This window comes from Vigna unguiculata, chromosome 7 (assembly GCF_004118075.2).
Source record: "Vigna unguiculata cultivar IT97K-499-35 chromosome 7, ASM411807v1, whole genome shotgun sequence".
Lineage (NCBI taxonomy): Eukaryota > Viridiplantae > Streptophyta > Magnoliopsida > Fabales > Fabaceae > Vigna > Vigna unguiculata.
Window position 1 is genome coordinate 21,977,494 of NC_040285.1, and position 23,253 is coordinate 22,000,746.

General features: G+C 31.6%; 1 protein-coding gene across 1 annotated transcript; it reads left to right on the top strand.

The window, feature by feature from the left end:
* The first annotated feature begins 14,649 nt into the window (after positions 1-14,649).
* Positions 14,650-22,715, top strand: LOC114191871 (ABC transporter C family member 14-like). The gene is made up of 12 exons (XM_028081314.1): positions 14,650-14,948; positions 15,106-17,285; positions 17,390-17,710; positions 17,976-18,062; positions 18,167-18,796; positions 19,092-19,256; positions 19,532-19,826; positions 20,797-21,011; positions 21,537-21,842; positions 21,919-21,982; positions 22,061-22,300; positions 22,405-22,715. The coding sequence occupies exons 2-12, from the start codon at positions 15,207-15,209 to the stop codon at positions 22,503-22,505; spliced, it is 4,503 nt and encodes a 1,500-aa protein (XP_027937115.1). The 5' UTR covers positions 14,650-14,948; positions 15,106-15,206; the 3' UTR covers positions 22,506-22,715.
* Positions 22,716-23,253: the final 538 nt, after the last annotated feature.

Sequence of the window (23,253 nt, forward strand, 5' to 3'; positions counted from 1 at the left end):
TTAAAAGTAGTTAAATTGTTTATTAAATTTTAGATTAAATTAATCTTTTGGTCCCTCTATTTTTCATGAAATTTCAGTTTGGTCCTCAAGTTTTTCTCTAATTTTCATGAAATTTCAGTTTGGTCCTCAAGTTTTTCGTTGTCTCAATTTGGTTCTCATTTTCTTAAAAATGACTCAATTTGGTTCTCACCGTTAACTTTGACCAGACGGTGTTAAAGTCAACGCCACGTGTCAGTTTCTGTTTTTTTTTAATTTTTTTAATATTTTTTAATATTTTTTATTTTTTACACGTGTTCCTTCACAGTTTTGCCACATGTCACACTTTGACACGTGACATAACTATGAAGTGGCACGTGTAAAATATTAAAAAAAAATTCAAAAAAATTCAAAAATCAAAAAATCAGAAATTGACACGTGACGTTAACTTTAACATTGTCAGGTCAAACTAACGGTGAGGACCAAATTAAGTCATTTTTAAGAAAATGATGACCAAATTGAAATAACGAAAAATTTGAAGATCAAACTGAAATTTCATGATAAATAAAATGATAAAAAAAGTAATTTAACCTAAATTTTATTATGAAAAAATAGTTTAATTGTTTCTAAGATAGGAATTATAATACATGTACGAACATAGTCAACAAGAAATGAAAGATATAATAATGATGATGGAGTGTTTAACTCGCAGCAAAATCTTACAAATTCGAGTTCAACGAATATGACAAAAATAGTCGCTTCTGCATTTGGCGTTTTTTAACGATGCAAACCCATACACAATCTAACACTATAATTGGATGGAGAGTGCAAATTAAGGCAATGTTCGTTTTTATAGTTTCTACTGTTTCTGCAGATAAGAGAAACGGATTTTAAAAAAATTTGTGTTCTCATTTAATGATTTAAGAAGGAAACGATTTGTGAATTCTTTTCCAAAATCCATTTTCTTAATATTCTAAAGATTTGAACGGATATTAACCACTTTACTTTCATATATATATATATATATATATATATATATATATATATATATATATATATATATATATATAATTTCGTATTTTAAATTGTAATTATTTATTATAAAAATTTATTTAATTTTTTATAAATTTTATGAATTTATATTATTTAATTTTAATTTTTTTATCACATCAAATTATAAAGTCATTCTATTTTTTTCATCAAGGCTATTTTGGTAAACTTCAAATTTTATATTTTTTCACAATTTTTTTTTAATTTATCATATCAATCAAATCACTCACTAATTTTTACAAAATTCATTTCTAAATCTACTCACTTTATCCTCTAAATCTACTAAAAAAAACACACATTTATCTTCTCAAATCCACACAAATTCATCTTCACATTCTCTCTCAAATTCTTCTTCACAAAGGAACACAACCTAAAAGAGAATGATTTTGTAATTTGATGTTATAAAAATAATTAATACGAATTTAAAAAAAATAAAAAATTATATAAAATGTTAAAACTTGCTTCACCAAACTTACACAAATCTTAAAACTTGAACTCCGACGACGTCCACCACCAACAGAGACGAGAAGCTTCAACAAGGGCCACCACATTTAGCAGTTATAGAGGACCTTATCAACTTCGGCGAACCCCGTAAGAAGAGAAAACAAGTTAAAAAAATTACCTAACCACACACACAACATCGGTTACGTAACCAGTGTCACTCTTCACATTACACCAGCACCGATTATGTAACAGGTGCCACACACACATCACCGACTGATTATCTAACCGATGTGCAACCCCTCATCTTCCTTCACTTACACACCCACACCAACACCGATTCACTTCACTCACACTAGTGCATGTTGCTATTAAATAACACCCCCACCACTGGTTCACTTCACTCACATCAATGCATGTTGTCCTAAGATAACACTCACGTGCTTGGTGAAAATAATCCAACTACAGGGTTAATTTGGTAAAATTAACGATAATACTCTCAAATTGTGGCATATCAGTGAAGATGGAATATGCAAGCGATCCTGCAAATCTGCTCTTGTAAATCAATGCACATCCCCTCAAAAGAACAACTGCAAGCCCAAAAATTTATTCGTGCAAATCAAGACAAATAGTGTCATCCACACAAAGGAACAATGCATTAAGAATTTCTAATTGTGTTATTTTTTTAATGTCTTAATTTTCGATATTTTTTTGCTCTTATTTATATTATTTACAAATTTAACATCACATTAAATACTCTTTTATCAATTATATTTTTAGTTGTCATCTAATCTTTAAATTGTTTATGTGTATTCATTTTATGAGGTAGAAAAAGAAAAGTATAACTATTTTATTATAATTAAAACAATCATTGTATTTTCTTGTTGTAAGGATTTATAAGAGTATAAAAAAAATTATAAGTGAAATTTGATTATTTTATTATTATAAAGTTTGTGTTATAAAATATAAAATTAGTTAATCAAATTTCATTTTAGAAAAGTTATCATCTCTAGAAAATAACTTTTTTTCTTCCTTTACGCTCTTTCTAAGTTTTCGACTATTTGTTTATTTGAAGGTCAGAGTGTCCCATAAAATAAATAAATTTTTTGTAATTTTCAGGAGTCTTTTTTACAATTTTTCCACATAGAAGGAGTTAAGTCGTCACATGTTTCAAAAAGAACTCAGGATAAATCATTCTTTGGTTTGAATTGTTAGGATATGTTCATATCATTCATATGAGTTTTCTTTGTAAAGGTAAAATTAATGGAACTTTTTGTGAGAGTAGCTCAAATTCTAGGTAAAGGAAGCTAACTATTTGATTATTTTTTTTCTCTTCTCTCTTATTGGTTGATTTGGTTATGTGCACGGATATGTGATAAGATGTGATTAACAGTGGTGATGTTTTAGCTTGAGATGTAATAATGTATTATTGTTGTGTGTGATAAAATGAAATATCTGGTTATAAGCTTAATTGATTTGTTAATTAGTCAAATTGGTTCAATAAAAGGTTATTTAAGTTTAAGTATTTTGTTTTTGGCCTAAGAAAGCACTGAATTTACCTTTCTAAAACCAATTTGAATCACTGAGATTTATGAGTGATGTAAACTCGTTGGAAGAGCCAAGTAATTGTTGAGTGAAAAAAAAATTGAGATTCTAGAGAGCTTCAAACGTTCCACTCGTTGGGAGAACTAGAATTCACTAGGCGAGCTTAGTGAAAATGGATTTGAGGAGTTTAGTTTTTGGGTGCACTAGTTGCCGAGCGAAAACACTTGCCCTTAGTTATAAACTTAATATTAACATACTACTTTATAATTTTAACTAGCTAGGTAATGGCTCTAACATGTTTAAAATATGTGTGTGTGTGTGTGTGTGTGTGTTGGTGTATGTGTGTGTGTGTGTGTGTGTGTGTGTGTTTGTGTGTGTGTGTGTGTGTGTGTGTGTGTGTGTGTATGTGTGTGTGTGTGTTTAGGGTTTAGGGTTTAGGGTTAAAAAATTCTAGCAATCTCCCATTGGTCACATATGTATATCCTTACAAATATGTTAAACTTGATCAGCTCAAAATTTGCCATTATATTCCTTGGGCATAACCAATTAATATCATCTATTAAATATATCAATACATAGAACCGAAGCAATTTTCATCATATCAATCATAACTAAACCCATCAATGAGTGTGTATGTGTGTGTGTGTGTATGTGTAAAAATAATTCTAGCAATCTCCCATTGTTCACATATGTATATCCTTACAAATGTGTTAAACTTGATCAACTCAAAATTTTCCATTATATTCCTTGGACATAACCAATTAATATGATCTATTAAATATATCAATACATAGAACCGAAGCAGTTTTCATCATATTAATCATAACTAAACCCATCAATGATCCCTAATATTGACACAACCAAAAGACACAGACTATAACATCCCTACTAGAAATTACTTTATTGAAATAAATAAATAAGAAAAGAAGATCAAACAACCAACTTTTATTATTCCCAAACGCGGGGAAATTTTAAATTTTTTTTCAAGTGCAATAATTCAAATATAACTAAATAGAAGTCTTATTACAAGTTTTCAAAATCCAACAAAATAAAAGAACATCAAAAAATCCCTATCTCAAGAGCCCCAAGCTAGCCCTCTCTTAGTCTCTATGCATCACCAGCATAACTTGTATTATCATCTGCTCCTGTGTAACAAATCACATGATCATTGCCAAACACAAACAGAAAGGGTGAGCTTATAAATAAAACTAACATATAATATAACAAGATAAAAACAATACATCCATCTAATTCACCCAAGTTAGTTCTTGACCAAGAGCTTAATCCCCAAGGCTTTTCAACCTTCACAACACACAAACAGTTATCCTTGGATTCAGAATTTATGATGCTCACACGAACCTGCCTGCTCGTGGTCTTACCTTTACGAACCTCCCCGCTTGTAGTCTTTCTCTACAGACCTACCCGCCCGTAGTCCAACACACGTGATCCACCAGCTACGTACCTCTTCGCACGTAACATCTCTCAAGTATGAGCACATAACATATGAACCTACCTCGCTCGTATCCCCACACGAGAGTATCTGAATATGAACCTCCCCACTCATATCATCACGTGTTCACCACCTATCCGCTCATGGCACAACATCTCCTGATCCAAGTCCGCATCATGGCGTACAAACAACACACGCAAAATTGCATTATTCTCGCTTAGGCTAGAAGCCTTAGCTCAAGCAATCAGGCCTGTCTCGCTTAAGCTAGGCTCTCTCGCCTGAGTGAGCTCATTGTAGGGGCACTCCACGAGTTCTCGCTTGGGTGAGCCCTTCTCGCCTGGGTGAGATCGCCCTTCGTTTAGAACCAAAGCCTCTCGCCTAGGTGGCGAGTCAAGCAGAAAACACGAACTTTCCACGAATTCTCGCTTAGGCGAGGAACTCTCCCCTGAGCAAGATGCTCTTTCACTCAAAACAGGGCTTTATGCCTGAGCGAGATGCTCGAGCAGTACCACACAATCCCCACGATTTCTCGCTTAGGCGAGGAACTCTCGCCTAAGGAACTCTCGCCTGAGCGAGATGACCTGTCACCCAAAACAAGGACTCTCTGCTTGAGCGAGATGCGCGAGCAGAACCAGGTTCGAGTCTCTGCTATTTTTGCCTAGGCGAACCTTGCTCGCTTGAGCGAGAATAACAAACGTCTTCCCTATTCACGCAAGCAGACACCAGAAACAATGCCCAAAACCACATTCAAACATTACCAAGCAATCTAAAACAGTGCACAAATCTTATGAACATGAATTAAGCCCAATTTGATCACCAAAATTAGAGATTGAAACATAAACAATCATACAACACAAGAAACCCCCATCATATTCATACCAGAGTATAAGATGCTTTTCAAACAACATAAAAAAAACAACCAACCTCTAATTCACATCAGATTGAGCACGAAATTCATGGCACACAAGCATAAAATCATGCAATTCATTCGTAAACATAAAAATCGACGCGTAAAGCTCTCCTAACTTGGAATTCTTGCTCTTGCTCCAATTGGTCTTCTAACCTTAGCTTCATGTGCTCTCCCAAAAAGCTTCAGCTCTTCTCTCAACCCAAACTCAATGACTAAATGACTATCATGGCCCTTCAAAGACCATTATGGGTTGTTTTTTCCAGCCCCTCTTGGCTGCCTATTGTCACTAGGGTTTCTCCACCCTTTTAGATTCATGCCACAATTAGTTTAGCAAAAATAAAAGAGTTAATTTTGTTCTTGGCAAGGTTTGAACCCACAACCACTAAATCACAAAGCAAGTGCACAACCAATTCAATCAATCATGTTCGTGAAAATTCCTATAATTTTAGGATTACATTATCACTACTCACATTCAATCATAACCTTAAAACAATGCACAAAATAAAATATCATACAATTGGCATACATAGAACTCGAACCTAAGTTCTCTTAGCACAATCAAGTACTCTCAAGCATTTGAGCTGGTACTTTTCGACTTCACAGCAATTGACATTAAATGTCATAAAGGCTTCTACTACCCGCATTTATTAAATAATTATTTATTTAATTATTTAAATTTCTCGGGTCTTACATAGACTCGTCATGAAATGTGTACCATGAAAATAACATGAAGGTGGCATGTACATGTCGATTTTGAACTAGTCCTACTTAACCTTAATTAGATCAATCAACAACATTATTATACAAAGTGTAATGATTGAATATCAAATTTTATATTTGATCAAAAGAAATTATCAAAATATAAGAGTATGGATGCATAATACCAAACATAAAACATAAATCACATAACTCCAGCTAAACTAAAAATTCCTCAAACTGTAAAAAAGACCTTGGGTGGAAGACCCTCTGTAAGAGAATTTGCTATCATGGAGTGTATCCATATATGCTCTATACAAATTTGTCCACTTTGTATCATTTCTTTGACAACTGAGAACTTGATGTCAATGTGTTTTGATTTGATCAAATTCTTATTACCATTGAAATATAAGACACTTGATTGTTATCACAATGTAACTTAAATGATCTTTCAAAATTTTGTAACAATTTTTAACCTAGTGACAAAGTTTCTCAACCAAATCTCATGACTAAATGCCCTAATTATAGACTAAAGTGGATCTCAAATCATCCTTACATATAGCAAAACCTAAGTCGAAATATCCAATAATTTCCATTTGACAAAATATATTCTCTAAATTTAATTTTATTAAATGACCAAGTAATAAGAAATCATAAAAGGATAAAATTAATAAAAATAATATGAAAAAGGAATTAATACTTTAAAAATATAAGTTATTCTTTAATTATTTATTAAATGATCAAGTAATTACAAATTATGAAAAGATAAAATTAAGAATGAAAAAAATAACATAAAAAATAATTAACACTTTAAATAGAAGTTAATATTTAATAATAGATATATTGAAAATACATTAGAAAAAACTTTTAATTATGATTAAAATGCATCTAAGGATACACATAAAGAAATATTTATTTATTTTTTTTAAATCAACTTATTTTCATAATAATTTTTGGAAATGTCTACCATTGGATTAAATTGATTAAGAAAAGAATTTACACTTTAAACATATTTGACATTTTAGAAATTAATATGACCATTCTAAATTTGAGAAACTAATAGCGTTATTTAAGAACTAAAATAATCATTTATTAGATATTAAATGATGAAGTTGATCTATATTTTCATTTTTAGGGTAAATCAATTTAAACACAAATGAAATGATAAAAAAAGTAAAAATATTCTTTAGTGAGGCAACTTTTTATATGATAGTGTAAATAATTTTTAATGTTGATAAATATATATCATTTTTAAAATAATAATATTTTGAGAAATAAAAGTAAAATACATTTTTCTAAATTTAACTTTATTAAATTACCAAGTAATTAGAAATCATAAAGAGATAAAATTAAGAATTAAAAAAAATATAGAAATATATTTTCATTTTTAGGAAAAATTAGTTTTAAAATAAAATAAATAAAAAAGTTAAAATAACTTTATTCCACATGTGGTCGCAAAAGTTATTATTGTGAAATGACTAAAAAACTATGGACACTTGTCTACAAAATGAATAAGTGATAAAGTAAATTTTCTAACATTTTCTTTTTTTATATGATAATATTTTTAAGAAAAATTAGTTTAAAAATAAAATAAATAAAAAAGTAAAATAACTTCTATATATATGTGGCAGAAAAAAAATATAAATAAAAAGAAGAAGAAGTTATCATTGTTAATGAGTACAAAACTAACTCTTTATATACTTAGCAACAAAATAAATATGGGCAATAAATTAAATTTTCTGGTACTTATTTTCTTATATGATAATATCTTCTTTTCTTATATGTTAATATAATATAAAAAAATAACATAGAAAAAATAACTAATACAACAAATATAAGCTATTATTTAATAATAAATATATTGAAAATACATTAATTTTTTTAATTATGACTAAAATGTATCTAAGGATACCCATAAAAAAATAATTATTTTTTTATTTTAAAAATAAAAAAATTATAATAATTTTGGGAGATATCTACCATGGATTAAATTGATTGAAAAAAGAATTTACACTTTAGAAATATTTTACATTTAAAAAATTAATATGACGATTCTAAATTTGAGAAATTAATAGTGTTATTTAAGAAATAAAATAATAATTTATTAGATATTAAATAATGAAGTTGAAATATATTTTCATTTTTAAGGTAAATCAATTTAAAATCAAATGAAATGACACAAAAAAAAAGTAAAATAATTATTTAGAGAGACAAATTTTTAAAATGTTTATATGGTAACATCTCAATCTTTAACAGCTTAAAACTAATAAAAATAGAGAGTTTTGTCATAGTTCCAAAACAGATAATTTAGTGTATCCAATATATTAATACAGTCTTACAAAAGATATAACTATAAAAATATATCACTTATACACTTAAACTAAACTAATAAAAATATATACTTAAACCGACCATTGCTAAAGCTCCCACTGAGAGGGCTCCTTCTCAACTAAAACGATGGCTCATCATCCTCCAGAAGTGCCTCTGACATTGCAACCACATATGCTCCCACCAAAAAGGTGATCATCACAAAAGGAAAACATACAACATGAGACAGAAACACAAAAAGCAAGGGTAAGCTAATCTGATAAGAAAAATCATGTAATTCAATTATACACAAAACATGCAATCTTTCTCATTTTCACCAGAATCACAAAGGCCACCACAAACACAGTACAAATATATTCTCTAGATTCAAAATCCGGATTATGTAAGTGACATCGGACCTCTTGGTGGCTTGCACCTGTGAAGGTTCCCAAACTTTGCAAAGTTTGGCCTCAAGGGGTTATCACCCAACCACTCCCAGGGTAAGTCCCCTTCGCCTTTAAGACTGATCAAGTCCAAAGACTAGGACCTCCTGCTACTCCTTACGACATAATCTATTCCGCTCTATTTGAGCGTGAATGATTATTGGAGTTTCAAGATACCAACCAAAAGTGAATCCTTATGTCCTTAGACATACTAACACGCTCATTGGAATTTCCCTTGAAATTCTAGTTCAATTACATCTTCTCATAATCCAAATTCATGAAATTTCACCACACCTATTACCAGCCACAACAATCCATGCATATCATAACTAAAAATTAATTTTAATGTTCAAACATAGATTCATCCATCAAAACAGAGAAATAACACTCAGTTGCAAAGGTTCTCGCCCAAGCTAGAAGGTCTTGCCCAGGCGAGAGGGCTCTCTCGCTTAGGCGCATCATTCTCGCTTGAGCGAGGCTCGAAACAGAGAACAATTCAAACTCTGGACGAATTCTCGGTTAGGCTAAGCTGTCTTGCTTAGACGAGAGTGACTCTCACTCAAGCGAGACTGGCTCGCCTAGGCGAGATCTCGTGCAGTGATAGGGATGAGTTTCGGGTGTTTTCGCTCAAGCGAGAGCGGCTCGCTTAGGCAAAAATACTAGATTCTCAATCTGTTCTCACATGCAACAGCCCATAATTCATGCCCACACTCAATCATATACCCAATCACACATTCCAAACATCAATTCAGCACACAATTATGCAATCAAGTTCATCAGACATGGTTTATATGTGAAATTTAGAAAAATGAGTTAACTTCCCTTACTGTTATCCTACTTAGACAACTTTATAAACGTTAATGCCTTAAAAATGTCAACGCCTCTAACTCCACAGGATGCTCTATCTACACATAGAAACATCACAAGAACGATCATGACATACCGTTATGATCATTGATCAGTAGAGACTCATATTGATATTAAAAGGGTCACATGCAAGTGGACGAGAGCTCGCATGCAACAGAAAACATAAAAAGACTAAAAAGAGAGTAAAAACTCAACTTACGCGAACTGAGAAATTGATCGATCCAATTTGAAGAGCTAGCCGAGAGGATCAATCCTATGGTCTCGGTTCTTCAATCAGACGACAAGAGAGACAAAACCTCTAGAGAGAAGTCAGAGAACTCTAGAAAAGTGGTTTCTAGAGAGATGATGTGTTTTAAAATAATGAAACTCGTTTATAATAATTCTATTTATAATAAAATATTTTAATATTAAAATAACCGAGTCTCACTATTTTTAAACCACTATCACTTTTAAAACGCCATTTTCTAAAATCTTACGTATATGATAATATAAAAAATTTGTAATGTTAATGAATATATATTACTTTTTAAATAATAATATTTTGAAAAATAAAAGAAAATTGTATTTTTCTAAATTTAACTTTATTAAATAACTGAGTAATTATAAATCATAAAAAAATAAAAGGTGGAAAAAAATAATTAATACTTTAAATATAAGTTATTCTTCAATAACTTAACTTATTAAATTACTAATTAAGTAGAAATTATAAAAAAAAAAATAAGAATGCAAAAATAGTATTAAAAAAATGAATTAATATTTTAATATAAGTTATCTTTTAATAAAATTTAATTTTATTAAATGAGCATGCAAATATAAATCATAAAAGGATAAAATTAAAAATGAAAAAAAAGTATAAAAACATTAATAATTTATTAAATGACCAATTAATTAGAAATTATAAAAGGTTAGAATTAAAATTGAAAAAATAGTTAAAAAATTAATATTTTAAATATAAGTTATTTTTTAAATGACCAATCAATTAAAAATTATAAAAGGATAAAATTAAGAATAAAAAAGTAGTATAGAAATATATTTTCATTTTTAATACAAATTAGTTTAAAAGTAAAATAAATAGAAAAAGAAAAGTAAAATAACTTTTACACATATGGTAGAAAAACAAAATATATATATATATATATATATATATATATATATATATATATATATATATATATATATATAAAACTAAATTAACAATGTGAAATGACTAACTTTGGAGACTTGTAAACAAAATAAATAAATATATATATATATATATATATATATATATATATAATAAAGCAAATTTTATAATATTTTATTTTATGGTATTATAATTCTTATATTATAAAAAGGTTAAATATATTTTTGGTCTCTTAATTTTTAGTGAAAATTAAAGTTAGTTTATTTTCAATACTTTGATTTAGGCTCCCAATTTTAGAAATGCGTTAATTTAGTCAATTTTTGTTAAACTTATTTGATGTTTCTATTGTTGTTTTGTGGTGGTATTTGAGTTGCTTACTAGTATTTTAGTTGTATACCTCACTTGACATGTTTATATTTTAATAATAACTAAAAAACGTATTTGAAACATCAAATAAACTTAACAAAATTATATTAAAATGACTAAATTAACACATTTTTAAAGTTGAAGGACTAGATTAAATAAAAGTTTTAAAAATAGACTAATTTAAAAAAAAACATAGTTAGATAATATATAATGGATTGCTTATCATTAATTACGGTTATAAGCTTGTAAAAATTTAATTAATATTATAAATTACTAAACATTAGGTATATAATTAAAATTTCAGTGACTTCATTGTCCCCACAATACTTAATTTTAGATTTTTTTTAAAATTGAAAAATAAAGTACAATAAATCTTAATATTTAATGACCAGCCTAATTGATATGGTAGGTATTGATTTGTTTTCTAATGCTGAAAATATAATAGGTGTTGAATAACATTTGCAATGCCAGAAATAAGAAATTAAATTCATACCAAGTGAGAAAAAAATAATAACAGAAAATAAGTAATGTGTAGTATTATATACTAATCATTTTTTGAGTGTCAGATAGTATCTCAATTATTACAATAATTGAAAAATAATATTTGTACCATTCATGGATTATTAAGAGCACTGATATTACACTATTTATTTTACAATAATTTTTATTTAACTTCTGTGAGTCTTATTATGTTATATTATTTTTAAATTTGTTAGACCTATAATTTTATTAATATTTTATTTAATTATTGGCAGAATATAGAATTTTAATATAAACAATATGACTTATTTTTATGCCCTGTTAATATATTTTAATTAAAGAAAATCTTAATTTATTGATTTAGTATATTTATAAGAGGAATCATAAGTTTAAGACTTTTTCATTTATTGAAATATGCTAAAAAAAAGATTGTGGGTTCAATTCTAAAAAAATTCTTGTTTCATGATTAAAAGAAGCTTGTGTAATATCTGTGGATCTTAATTTAAAAAGTGTTGCTCCATTACTTCTAAAACTTGTTATACTTTGACCAATGTTATATAACCTTATTCTATGTCAGAAATATAAGAAAGAAAAATGATTTGAGTGTTTTGGAAAATTTTTAAACTTTTCAATACATAAATTTAAGTCCTATTTTAATGTTACCCACCACATCTAGAAGGAACATATGACCCCACAATAAGGAGAAATGTATTTCTTTGACTTGGACACCACATAATCATGTAAGCTATTGACTTATATAGTGAAAAGATGAATAATTTAAATAAATAGAAAATTCTACTAAGACATTTCCAATAACTGATTTAGATATTTATTAAAGTAAAATATGATAAACGGATATTTGTATATATTTATTTTAAAAATAATAAAATATTATATATTATATTTATATTAAAAAATATATAATAAAAACTATAATAAACATATCATTATTACATTTTAATTTTAAAATAAAATCATATATCAGTTCATATAAAAAATTATAAATCATCATAAAATATTATTATTTTATAGATTAAATATTTTTATTAATATAATTAAATATTTAAAATATTAAATATTAATACATGAATCAAATTGAATTATCGATGTATCATGTATTAAAGAAAAAAAATGATAAGGTATAAATTGTAACTAAAATTGGAAAATTATTCTTAAACAATTTTTCTGTATAAGAATTAAAAGTATATATAAAACTAAATATTGAATTGCAGTAGCAACTAAAATTATAAAAATTATACAGCTAAATTGAATTGTAAATATATATAAAAAAGAAAAGAAAATGGATAGTGTATCCGACAACATGGATGTAAATGATTTAGACGGAGTGAGAAAGTTATCAAATAATTATGTGGCCATAAAGCTGCAGTATTTTGATGGTCCTGCATTGCAAATGCAGATCAACCATTCAGCCTCTCTCATACACAAACAAAAAAACAACCATAATTTTTTACTTTTAGATTAATGTAAAATTTTTACTACTCATTTTTTTAATATCCACAACTATTCACTCATTATTTAATTATTTATTTTGTTTGTAGTAATTTAAACGTACCCAATCTAAATTTCTTTTATTTTAAATTATTTGATTTTAAATATCTTGTTTGAGGAAAATAGTTTAAATTTATTGAATTTTTATTGTTATTTAAGTAAAATGTTTTAAATTATTAAATACAAAAATATATTTTAATATTAAGCAATATTTAATAATTTTAAAAGTATCTTTTAGTGAAAATTTTAATTCGCATGACCAAAGTTATTTTTAATCGATATTAAACAATTATATAAAATAGCGTTGATCATGATAATATTTCTAAGAAACCACTCTTAATTTAAGATCTGAATTCACTGAACTTAAGACTTCCAACAATTCCCTTTAAATTTTTATAGTATTACTTGATATTAAACTTTTATTTTCTTTTATCTAGTTTAAATAATTTTAAATCTCACTTATTTATATTACTTTTCTTCTCTTCTATCTTACTTTTCCACTCTCAATATCAATCAAATCAATTCAAATAAAGTGCCAATGGTGGTCATCTCCAAACAAATTATTATGATGATTAAGGCCATACATGAGTTATATTAGGACGAAATCATCACCTAACTTGTTAAAACAAATCTGAATTAGGTTGGATGTTTGCATTCAAGACTTGCACAATAAGAAATTAGTTTAAATTGAGTTTAATGAAATCATAAAAAATTATCTCAATCGTCACATATCGTTTAAAAGTTTTTCTTTTTTTATTGAAATGCATATGTTTTGCAGTAATTATAGTTTAATTGGAAGACGTTTTTCCCAGAGCCGGTAGATTTTGGACCAAGATTTTTGTCTTTTATATTCTCCGAAGCGGCCATTCAAATGTTCTCTGCGCACGTCAAGGCACCGTATTCTCTTCTGTTGGGCATCACATGTTATTTTGTTCTTGATTTTTCTTATACTAACATTGGAATTTATCAACAATATAATAATATTTTAAGTAATGTTGAAAGAGTGTTTCTAGCATTCTTCATATTTATTTAAAATCAAAACTTCTCTGTCAAGGAGGGGTGCAAGTAGAGGTTATTCTGTAGGTATAAAATCTGGTGAGTAGAATATTATTACATTCAACTTGTGATTGTAATCAACGAGGAACTATTCACTATTCTCTACTATTACATGTTGCTGTTTAGTCTTGCTGTGATTATTCTATTGCTCATTCATCAAAGGCCAAATTGTCTTTGTGTGCTTGTTGACTTTTCAAACCATCTTCTTGGACTTGACTTGTAAACACCTGGGAAGGGAAGCTTGCACGCTGTTTCCTCAGAATGATAGTGATTCTTTTCTTGTTGACCAAGCTGTTATAGTTTTTCCTTTATGAAAGTTGGTGATGAAAGTGGTATTAAAGAAATTCAATACCAACAATCACGTGGGATATACATGGTAGGGAGGGTTTCTACACTCCATGATTTAAACTCTATCTACCATCTATTTGATTTTATGAAAAAGTGAAAATCTTTCCATAAAAAGTTTATTTTTATTGCGGAGAACCCACAGTTGAGAAGATGACAAGAAATTGAAATTTGTTTTACTGTTGCAAAAACCGAGAAGGGAGGTTGCGAAACTTGTTTTGTTTTCAGTCTTGCACACGTATCCGTAGTATAAACGTAGGCGTATCCTGTTTCATCGTAGAGCTCAATAGTAGTACCAAGTCCAGAGCAACTTACTGTTGCTCAGGACTACCTTTGCTTTTTCTATCTGTTTTCTGGATTGAGAGGTGGTTAAAACTCGTAAAGGTAAGCGTTGTTTAGTTGTATTTTGGAGTTTTTGTTTTACTTCCAAACCCTTTTTACCTTACTTTCTGTGGCGTATTATTCATTTCCAGCCTGTAAAATACCGACTCATAAGGACAACACACTTTAAATTTTGTTCAACCGTGCTTTCTTGTTTCAGGGGTGGAGGGAAAGGAGTGGATGGGAATTGAGTTATAAGGTTATAAGGTTGTAAGGTTGTAATACGAGTTCAGTCTCTTGTTGGGGTGTCTGCAAACAAGCATGTCTTTTGCAGATTCAACGTGGTTCACGTCCCTCTCGTGTTCATTGAATGCAACTCCAAATCTGCCTCACTGGCTGAGATTCATTTTCCTCTCTCCATGCCCTCAGAGAGCTCTTTTGTCTGGTGTTGACGTTCTGCTTCTGTTCATCCTCTTTGTGTTTGCGCTTCTAAAGCTCTATTCTAGGCTCACTTCCAATGCCAACGCTAACTCACACCTTGATAAACCACTTATCAGAAACAACAGAGTTTCTGTCAAGACAACGGCATGGTTTAAGCTAACTCTAACTGCAACCGCTCTTTTGACAATATTGTACACGGTGGCCTGCATTCTAGTGTTTGTCAGTTCCACCAACCAGCCCTGGAAGCAAACTGATGGCTTGTTTTGGTTACTTCAGGCCATAACACAACTAGTCCTCGTAGTCTTGATCGTCCACGAGAAAAGATTTGAAGCTGTTGCTCACCCTTTGTCTCTCAGAATATACTGGATTGCGAATTTCATTGTGGTTTCTCTGTTCACTGCTTCTGGGGTCATACGTTTGGTCTCTGCGGGAGTGGAAGATGGGAAACACTTCAGCTTCATGGTTGATGATACGGTTTCTTTCATTTCTTTACCCTTGTCACTTTTTCTGCTCTGTGTTGCGGTTAAAGGGTTCACCGGGATTGTGTCTGGCGAAGAAACAGAACCCCTTATTGATGAGGAAACAAAACTACATGAGAAATCCAACCTTACTGGCTTTTCTTCAGCTTCTGCAGTATCCAAGGCCTTTTGGATTTGGATAAATCCGTTGTTGAACAAAGGGTACAAGTCACCTTTGAAGATTGATGAAATTCCATACCTTTCACCTCAGCATCGAGCTGAGAGGATGTCCGTTATCTTTGAATCGAAGTGGCCTAAATCAGATGAGAGGTCGAAGCACCCGGTTCGAACAACGTTGCTTCGGTGTTTCTGGAGGGATATAGCCTTCACAGCATTTCTTGCTGTTATTAGGCTATCTGTGATGTTCGTAGGACCAGTTCTCATTCAAAGTTTTGTTGATTTTACAGCAGGGAAAGGTAGCTCTGTGTATGAAGGGTACTACCTCGTGTTGATTCTCCTGTGTGCCAAATTTGTAGAAGTTTTGACAACTCACCATTTCAACTTCAACTCTCAGAAGCTTGGGATGCTTATCAGATGCACCCTCATCACTTCTTTGTACAAGAAGGGGCTCAGGCTAACGGGTTCCGCGAGGCAAGATCATGGTGTTGGGCCTATTGTCAATTACATGGCTGTTGATACCCAACAACTCTCTGATATGATGCTTCAGTTACATGCTGTGTGGATGATGCCGTTTCAAGTCGGCATTGGTTTGTTTTTGCTGTACAATTGTCTGGGAGCCTCGGTGATTACGGCTACGATTGGACTTCTTTGTATCATTGCATTTGCTGTGGTGGCTAATAGAAGGAACAAGTATTTCCAGTTTAATTCCATGATGTGCCGTGATTCAAGGATGAAGGCAGTGAATGAGTTGCTTAATTACATGCGAGTCATCAAGTTCCAAGCATGGGAAGAACATTTCAATGGGAGGATTTTGGATTTCCGAAAGTCTGAGTTTGAGTGGCTCTCCAAGTTTATGCATTCAATCTGTAGCGTTATTATTGTGTTGTGGAGCACCCCATTGTTGATATCAACTCTGACGTTTGCTACCGCGCTTTTTCTTGGAGTTCGACTTGATGCAGGCACGGTTTTCACTACCACAACTGTGTTTAAGATCCTGCAGGAACCTATTAGGACCTTTCCTCAGAGTATGATATCTCTTTCACAAGCGCTGGTATCACTTGGGCGGTTAGATAGGTACATGTCTAGCAGGGAATTGTCAGATGATTCGGTTGAGAGAGAGGAGGGGTGTGGTGGACGCATTGCTGTGCAGGTCAGAGACGGAACCTTTAGCTGGGATGATGATGGCCAGCTGCAGGACTTGAAAAACATTAATTTGGAGATTAATAAGGGGGAGATTACAGCAATTGTTGGGACTGTGGGGTCGGGGAAATCTTCACTCCTTGCTTCAATTCTTGGTGAGATGCACAAAAATTCTGGGAAGGTATGTACTTATTTTTGTTTAGAAATGAGGACATTATTTTCTGTACCATGCAGTCACTAATTTGTGTGGTGGTGTTCGTTTCTGACTGTATGTTTTGGTGCCAGATTCAAGTTTGTGGGAGTACTGCTTATGTTGCACAAACATCTTGGATTCAAAATGGGACGATTGAGGAAAATATTCTCTTTGGCTTACCAATGAACAGGCAGAAGTACAATGAAGTGATCAGAGTTTGTAGCTTGGAGAAAGACTTGGAAATGATGGAGCATGGTGACCAGACAGAGATTGGAGAACGTGGCATCAACCTAAGTGGGGGTCAGAAGCAGCGCATACAACTTGCCAGGGCTGTGTATCAAGATTCTGATATATATCTTCTTGATGATGTTTTCAGTGCTGTAGATGCACATACTGGCACTGAAATATTCAAGGTCATTAATCTAATATCTTTCACTGTTTCCTACTCTCAGCATTCTGTAAACTAGACTAATTCATTTTTCTTATTACAAGTCAATTTTGTGAATCCTTGTAATAAAAAAAATGTACAATTCAGTTTAGTTATTGACTTTTGTTGTGTTGAAATTAGCACCTATCCAAATATTTTTGAGACAGTATACTGAAAATGACGCTATATTTACAGTATTATATGTGTTTTTGTAGTATAGCCACGTTTTAAATTCGAGTAATTTTATGCAGGAATGTGTGAGGGGGTCTCTTAAAGGAAAGACCATTATTCTTGTAACACACCAAGTAGACTTCCTGCATAATGTGGATCTCATAGTGGTAAGGCTTTTTCATAATCCTTTAATGTCTTGTCCCATTCAATATCCAATTTAACTTGGTGAAAGATTCTAAATTTCTAATACACAAGTTTGCTTGGTGAAAAGGTTATGAGGGATGGACAGATAGTACAATCAGGGAAGTACGATGATCTACTTGCTTCTGGAATGGATTTTAGTGCTCTTGTTGCAGCACATGAGACATCTATGGAACTAGTGGAGCAAGGTGCGGTTGTGCCTGGGGAAAATCTGAACCAGCCAATAAAATCACCAAAGGCAGGTTCTAAAAACAGACAAGCCAATGGTGAAAGCAATTCTCTTGACCAGCCTAAGTCTGGCAATGAAAGTTCTAAGCTCATCAAAGAAGAGGAAAGAGAAACTGGGAAAGTTAGCTTTCGTATCTATAAACTGTACTGCACTGAGGCTTTTGGGTGGTGGGGCATTGGAGGAGTAATCTTTCTTTCTGTGTTGTGGCAAGCTTCTATGATGGCGAGTGATTATTGGTTGGCTTATGAAACATCAGAAGAGCATGCACAGTTCTTCAATCCTTCAGTGTTTATTTCTATCTACGGAATTATTGCTGTAGTTTCAGTTATTTTGATTGTGCTAAGATCCTACGCTGTTATGGTCCTCGGGTTAAAGACAGCACAGATTTTCTTCACTCAAATTCTCCACAGCATCTTACATGCCCCCATGTCTTTCTTTGACACAACTCCATCCGGGAGAATTCTAAGCAGGGTAAGAATTCCAAGGCTCAAGTATACTATTTTAAATGTTACATGGACAAACTTCAGAAAAAAGAAGTAAAAATTAACGTTTATGCATAAAATAATATGCAGAAGTTTTATCGTATAACTTTTCCAAATTGTAATTTTAATCTGTGCATAAACTAATTTTAATTTAAGACGTCAATGTTATTTTTTTTCTCTTAAAATTTATTTTTAGAGATACTTGTCCAAACAGATATACTTCTTCTACATTACTGTCACGTTCATATATGTATAATGACTTCTATTTTCTTAAACTTTGACAGGCATCCACTGATCAGACCAATGTTGATATCTTTATCCCCCTGTTCCTCAATTTTGTGGTAGCCATGTACATTACAGTGATCAGCATCTTCATAATCACATGTCAAAATTCTTGGCCGACAGCTTTCTTGTTAATCCCTCTTGCTTGGTTAAACATTTGGTACCGGGTATGTGTACGGTGTTTCTGTTAGTCCAATGCATTGCTGTCATTTTACTGTTTCAAGAATGATGCATCACATGGATTATCAATCAATGTTTATATTCTAAAATTTTTGGCTGGATACAAAAGTAAATGTGCTTACTACTAATGAGTTCTCAATTCAACTATTGAAGTAATTGAACAGCCGTGGTAAAAGCACAGGAATTGCTCACAGCTAAACATATCTCATGCAATATAGGTTATCAATTCATGTGTTTGATTTTTCAATTTTGGGTTTTGCAGGGTTATTTTCTTGCTTCGTCTCGTGAGTTAACTCGTCTGGATTCAATTACAAAAGCACCTGTCATTCACCATTTCTCTGAAAGCATTTCGGGGGTCATGACAATCCGCGCATTCAAAAAGCAGAAGGAGTTTTGCTTAGAAAACATCAAACGGGTAAATTCTAATTTGAGAATGGATTTCCACAACTTCAGTTCCAATGCGTGGTTGGGTTTCCGCTTAGAATTGCTTGGAAGCATAGTGTTTTGCTTCTCCGCCATGTTCATGATCATGTTACCCAGCAATATCATAAAGCCAGGTAAACAAACTATAAAATGGTTTATAAAATGGTTTGTAAAATGTTTGTCTTAATTTGTCAATGATCCTTGGCATTAGATACATCTGGTTTAATCATTCCAAGTGGTCCTCAGAAGCTCAGATGGTGGTTTTGTTTCTGTCAATGTCATCATCACTGAGAGTCCTTTGAACAACTATTTGTTCCATACAAAATTTTATGCAAAAACTATAGTACGTGGACCAGGTTTATACTGTAATTCTAACAGAAGGCTAGACACTCATAGTGGGAGTAGATGAAAGTGTTACTGCTTTTCTTTTACTTGGATTGGTTACAAGTAAAATAAGGAAAATAACAACATCACTGTCCGCATGGGACAGAACCACATCAAACAAAATTATATGATGATTTTTTAAAGAAAAAAGACTTCCACCTGTTACCCAACAAAGGCTAGAATCTGGCCGTCACCCTGTCCTAGTTCCATTCCCTGCTAAATTTGTCTTCTGTGTTCAACTTATTCGGTCACATCACTCAACAATCACAAAATACCCTTCGAGCACGTCTCTAGCAGAATACTCTATTAGTGCAAAAAGTCCAATAGGTAAGACAAAATATAGAGACAAGAAGATGATTTCAAGATGGTGCTTTGAATTTTATTCAACTATGATTACATGTGGAAAATATTCAAGTGTGTGACGTGTACACTACATGTTGGACTAGAATGTTAGGAATTCTAGATCAAATGGAAGTCCTACACAATGAGAAGATTGGTTAGTATACAAGTAAAATGACCCACTAATATATTGTCTTAAAGACTTTTGTAGTAGTGTCCTGATCTTTTATGAGATTCTTCACGATTAATTGGTGTCAACTCAGTGTCTCCCCTCTCCGTTGAAAAAACTAACATAGAATGTGTTGAAAAGCAATGAAATGGTTACTGCAGTCAAAATTTTATTATGATAAACAAGTGATCGGGTTGTTGTGATTGATGCAGAGAATGTTGGCCTGTCGCTCTCATATGGATTGTCATTAAACGCCGTGATGTTCTGGGCCATATACATGAGCTGTTTCATTGAAAACAAATTGGTATCTGTTGAAAGGATCAAACAGTTCACAAATATTCCATCGGAAGCAACATGGAGAAACAAGGATCTTGTGCCTCCTGCAAATTGGCCTGGTCAAGGCAATGTTGATATCAAAGATTTGCAGGTATCCCGGAAAAAACCAAATTGATTATATTGTTTCTTGTGGTAAAACTAATTATTCATTAAAGTTGCACTGTATATATTACAGTGTTTCATTTTAAAATTTTATCATTGAGACTGTTGTAAAACACGAAGGCAGAGTTTTATTAAGTTTGCAGGTGCTGAGGTTAAATGGCAGAAATTCTAAAATCTAATGACTGATTAACCGATTAACGAATAAGATAACTATTTTATGTTATTGCAATAAATGGTTTGTGTCAACGTATATAATATTTAATTCGGCATATTACTTTATATATTTCAATATAAATTTAAAATATATCATGTATCATTTATTAAAAATTAAAGGATTATTATTCAAACCTTTTAAAGACTAATATTTGAATGATATTTATATTTTTTTAAAATTAACTATCTAAATAAAAAATAATTTGGCGTTGGATAATGCATGTAACCGAACTCAGTTGGTAACAAGCTTTGAGCAACAAATTATTTCCTTAAGGTAATCACTTAAACTTGTGGCAAACAGGTTAGATATCGTCCAAACACCCCTTTGGTTCTGAAAGGCATCACCTTAAGGATCAATGGAGGGGAAAAAGTTGGTGTTGTTGGTCGAACAGGTAGTGGAAAATCAACTTTGATTCAAGTTTTCTTCAGGCTGGTGGAACCAACAGGAGGAAAAATAATCATTGACGGCATTGACATATCTATCTTGGGACTTCATGATCTTAGATCACGGTTTGGTATCATCCCTCAAGAGCCTGTCCTTTTTGAAGGAACAGTTCGAAGTAACATTGATCCAACTGGACAGTATACAGACGAAGAGATATGGAAGGTAAATAAATAGCTTCAGACCCATTTACTTTCATGTTTGTGCCATTAGTCTCATCACTTATTTTTTACTGTTGTAGAGTTTGGAACGTTGTCAACTAAAAGAAGCAGTGGCTTCCAAGCCTGAGAAACTTGACTCTTCAGGTTCCAAACATTCTTACGATAATTTCACTTGAATACAATTTTTCCCTTTACTAATGGAAATGGTACTTGAGTTTACAGTGGTTGATAATGGAGATAACTGGAGTGTGGGGCAGAGGCAGTTGCTTTGTTTGGGAAGGGTTATGCTTAAGCAAAGTAGGTTGCTGTTTATGGATGAGGCAACAGCCTCTGTTGATTCTCAAACCGATGCTGTGATTCAAAAGATCATCCGAGAGGACTTTGCATCACGTACCATCATCAGCATTGCTCATAGAATACCAACTGTAATGGACTGTGATAGAATTCTAGTTGTAGATGCAGGTATATATCAAACATATTCATTCTCCTTTGTCTTCTCTTATTATGTTACATCTCATGGATTACACTATTTGTAGGCTAATTTCTGTTTGTTTTTGCGTTAATAGGGAGGGCCAAAGAATTTGACTCACCAGCCAACTTGGTCCAAAGGCCATCACTCTTTGTTGCTTTAGTTCAAGAGTATGCCAATCGCTCAAGTGGCCTATAAGAAACTATATATCAAATGTCACTTTGCAACACAATAACAGAAAAGAAAACCAGATATAGGCTAAGCCTATTAAGTTTTGATTGATCTTCGTAGTGCTAAGTGAAAGAACAAAAGACATTTACCATGGACGCAGAAAACAAGTGTTGTGAGATGCATTACCGTCTGGAATAATTAATTTCTATTAATGCAAGTGAAGTTGCCTAAAGTAAATCTAATGTACAACAAATACAACCATTGTAGCAATTACAGTATCGACTGTAACAGTTATAAAGTTGCACCATTGACTTCGCATTATTCTGAGTTGTGGATCCTTAGTAATATACTTTGTACTTCTGATTGAGAATTAGCTTAATACTGTTGTTCTTATACATGTGGACGTGGCAAAGAGTTTTAGATTAAAGTTCATTTTTTTAAAGAAAAAACTGAATAGACTGATCTTTAGCTGTTAACACTGATGTTTACGAAAATGTTATGTATACTTTGGCAGATGAAGAATTGTTGTATTACAGAATTAATATAGTTACAGTTAAAAACGTTTGTTATACTTTCTTTTTCTTTTCCAACCACATGACGTCTGGTGCTAAAAGAATAGACGTAAATTTACTGTAGTACATTCGAAACTGCCGTAAAATTTGCTCTATATTACCTCATTTAGACGTCAAAATTTATGTCTGATGTACGTTAACAGTAAATTTACGTGAGTTAATGTAACATCATACGTAAATTATCAGATTTTTATTTTTGTTTT